General features: G+C 36.2%; 1 protein-coding gene across 1 annotated transcript; it reads right to left on the bottom strand.

Moving 5' to 3' along the window:
• Positions 1-915: 915 nt before the first annotated feature.
• Positions 916-3,178, bottom strand: LOC107421367 (putative cysteine-rich receptor-like protein kinase 23). Its single transcript, XM_016030597.4, has 2 exons — positions 2,332-3,178; positions 916-2,047 (listed from the first exon to the last, which is right to left on the bottom strand). Exons 1-2 carry the CDS (start codon positions 3,065-3,067, stop codon positions 1,323-1,325), a joined length of 1,461 nt encoding a protein of 486 aa, XP_015886083.3. The 5' UTR covers positions 3,068-3,178; the 3' UTR covers positions 916-1,322.
• Between the last annotated feature and the right edge of the window lie 347 nt (positions 3,179-3,525).

The raw sequence follows: 3,525 nt of genomic DNA on the forward strand, positions 1-3,525 counted from the left end.
TGACTTTTTCTTTTGCAAATCTTACAAGGAGGATATTTGCCATTTTTATTTTGATTACTTCTAGAATTTTCTTGTAGTTTTTTCCATCCATCTTTAGTATTTTGAGACCGCATTTTTATTTTAGACTAAGACGTTTTCCAAAGAATTTTCATTTCGCCTACTCAGTCTTTTCTCATATGCCTTTAGAGAGCCCATTAATTCTGTTGCTGTTAAATTTTCAATATCCTTAGATTCTTCTATAGCAGTAATAATTGCATCATATTTTTCTATGCAACTAATGAAAAAGTTTCTACTACTTCTTTTAGAAATATTTTCTCCATAGGCTCTCATTTGATTAACTAATTCTTTTATCCTTGAGTAGTAATCTTTAGCGGTCTCATTATCATTCATTTTTAAATTTTCAAAATCTCTTCTTAGAGTCTATAGTTTTATAGCATGTACCTTAACATTACCTTGAAACTCTTCATGTAGTGTATCCCATGCCTCCTTTGCTGTTGGAGCTCCCATAATTCTTGGAAAGATTTCATCTGTCATGGTTTGTTGCACAACGAACAAAGCTTGGGAATCTTTCTAATGATTCTCATCAAGCTTCTTCTTTTGATTGTCGTCTAGTATGGTAATGCCAGAAGGAATAGTGTAGCCCTCACTAACAATACCCCATAATTTTTGTGATCTAAAATAACTGGTCATTTTTATAGACAAAAAATCGTAATTTTTATCACGAAAAACTAGAACTGGTATTGTGCAGAAGGTGTTTTCAGCCATGGTGAATGGAAATAATTATGCCTAGTTAATGAACAAACAAGGCTTTGGCACCACTGATGGAATTTATTGGAGGGCATTTTGATTTCGGTAACAAAAGCAAGTAGAAATGATTTGATTTATTTGAATAAAAAGTGGGATACTCTCGGTGGAGAAAGGAAAATAAATTATAATTAACTTTTTTTTTAATGTAATTGTTATATACATGTTGTCGAAGCAGTACCTTCCTATTTATACAAGACTAAAATCGTTCATGAATGTTCTAGAAAGTCAAATCAAACTTATATAAATATCTGTATCAATTTCCATAATTTATATAAATATCATCATCGCTTTCTATACTATACTTATATATTGACTGCCTAAGTAATTCTAGAAACAAATATTTATTTATTTTTAATTTCTCTTGATAAATGTGCAGATTAATTGCAACACTTCATATAAAATATGGAGCTATTGGAGTAGCGTACCAAACAGCGCTCGCCCCAGATGATAGCTTCCTTTCGGTTGGGAAAATTCATTAAAAGCCTTTTACTCGCCTCGTTTATGCAATCCCCATTTTACGTACCATCTGGTGGTGGTAGACCACCGTATTCGGACACATTGTAGAAAGCACCATACTCATACCTGAGAGTACAGCTGGGTTTAAGAACTCTTCCTGCACTTTTTCCAGCACAACAGCCTGGAATTTCTAAAGTAGAATTCACTAAGCAATCGCTGGAACCTTGCTGGCTCAAATCTGGCGTGCACTGTACAAGTGCATATATGTCTTCAGCATCTGGGACTTTTGTATTACCATATGCAAACTTTCTAAGAGAATCTCCCGATGAAGCTTTCCTTATTAGGCTTTCTAGTAAAGGATCAAGAGTCTTCTTATACCGTTCCGCACCGGCCTTTGATGGATTGGGGCTGGGCACCAACTTGAATGGGGCTTCTTTCTTCGTATAAAATATGGCGCTGTTGTAGTAGCGCACCAAACAGCGCTCGCCCCAGATGATCGCTTCCTTTCGGTTGGGACAATTCATTAAAATCCTTTTACTCGCCTCGTTTATACAATCTCGACACTCGTTTGGCACAATGTCTCCTCTGCAGAGCGCGGTTGCATTAACTTTGTCTGGGTTTTGTCCCCAGGAAGAATTGTAGAACCCGTCATTGTTATTGGTTTCTGATACGAAGGAGGTGAGGAGGCTATGGAGGTTCTGTTTGTAGATGGTGCTTGCATAGGTGAGATTGCCGTGTTCGGAGATACAGTTCCAGCAGTACTCAGCTCTCTCCGTACAGCTATCTGATTGCACAACGTTGGGGTGAATAAAAGGGGCATCAGAATTATTATAGGAAAAATGAAGCAAAAGAGTTTTGAGGAACAATTCATTATATGATAGTGAGGGAGCGATCTTGAATTACAACAGAAATGAAAATTCACAGATATAGATTTTCTTAATTATAATTACAAAAATTCCAACCCACAACATAAATAAAAAAATATATCACAAATATATTTTTATATGATCAGTAAAATTATGATTCACAAAATAAATTAAAAAAATATTAAAAAAAACTTTTACGTACCGTCTGGTGGTGGCACATTGTAGAAAGCACCATACTCATACCTGAGAGTACAGCTGGGTTTAAGGACTCTTCCTCCACTTTTTCCAGCACAGCAGCCTGGAATTTGTAAAGTAGAATTCACTAAGCAATCACTGCAATCTTGCTGGCTCAAATCTGGCGTGCACTGTACAAGTGCATATATGTCTTCAGCATCTGGGACCTTTGTGTTACCATATGCAAACTTTCTACGAGAATCTCCCGATGAAGCTTTCCTTATTAGGCTTTCTAGTAATGGATCGAGAGTCTTCTTGTACCGTTCCGCACCGGCCTTTGATGGATTGGGACTGGGCACCAACTTGAATGGGGCTTCTTTCATCATATAAAATATGGAGCTGTTGGAGTAGCGTACCAAACAACGCTCCCCCCAAATGATCGCTTCCTTTCCGTTGGGACAATTCATTAAAAGCCTTTTACTCGCCTCTTTTATACAATCCCGACACTCGTTTGGCACAACATCTCCTCTGCAGAGTGCGATTGCGTTAACTTTGTCTGGGTTTTGTCCCCAGGAAGAATTGTAGAACCCATAATTGTTATTAGTTTCTAATACAAAGGAGGTGAGGAGGCTGTGGAGGTTCTGTTTGTAGATGGTGCTTGCATGGGTGAGATTGCCATCTTTGGAGATACAGTTCCAGCAGTACTCAGCTCTCTCTGTACAACTATCTGATTGCGCAATGTTGGGGGTGAATAAAAGGGGCATCAGAATTATTATAGAAAAATGAAGCAAAAGAGTTTTGAGGAGCAATTCATATCTGATAGAATGAGTGAGCGATGTTGAATTACAGTGGAAATGAAACTTGCACAAACCCTTTTTATTTTTATTTTTTTTATTTCTTTAATAGTTGACGAAAATTGTCAGTCAAATAAACTTAAAAATATGTCAAAAACGTAAAGCATGTGTTCAGAAAATTCAAACCCACTATGCAATTAGATATTCGGGCTTTTCCTCCCACTCACGAACAATGGGCCCCCACCACCAAATGTCATGAAAATGAAGGCTTCCAAGCAAGCCAGTGATATTTTGAACTTTCTGTCAAAAAAAAAAAAAAAAAGATAAAAATAATAATATATGATTTTATAAGGAAAAAAAAAATTTAATGTTTATAAAATAATTAAAAAAAAAATTAATGTTTGTAATTTTACTGTATTATTTTGGGA

This window comes from Ziziphus jujuba, chromosome 1 (assembly GCF_031755915.1).
Source record: "Ziziphus jujuba cultivar Dongzao chromosome 1, ASM3175591v1".
Classification (NCBI taxonomy): Eukaryota; Viridiplantae; Streptophyta; class Magnoliopsida; order Rosales; family Rhamnaceae; genus Ziziphus; species Ziziphus jujuba.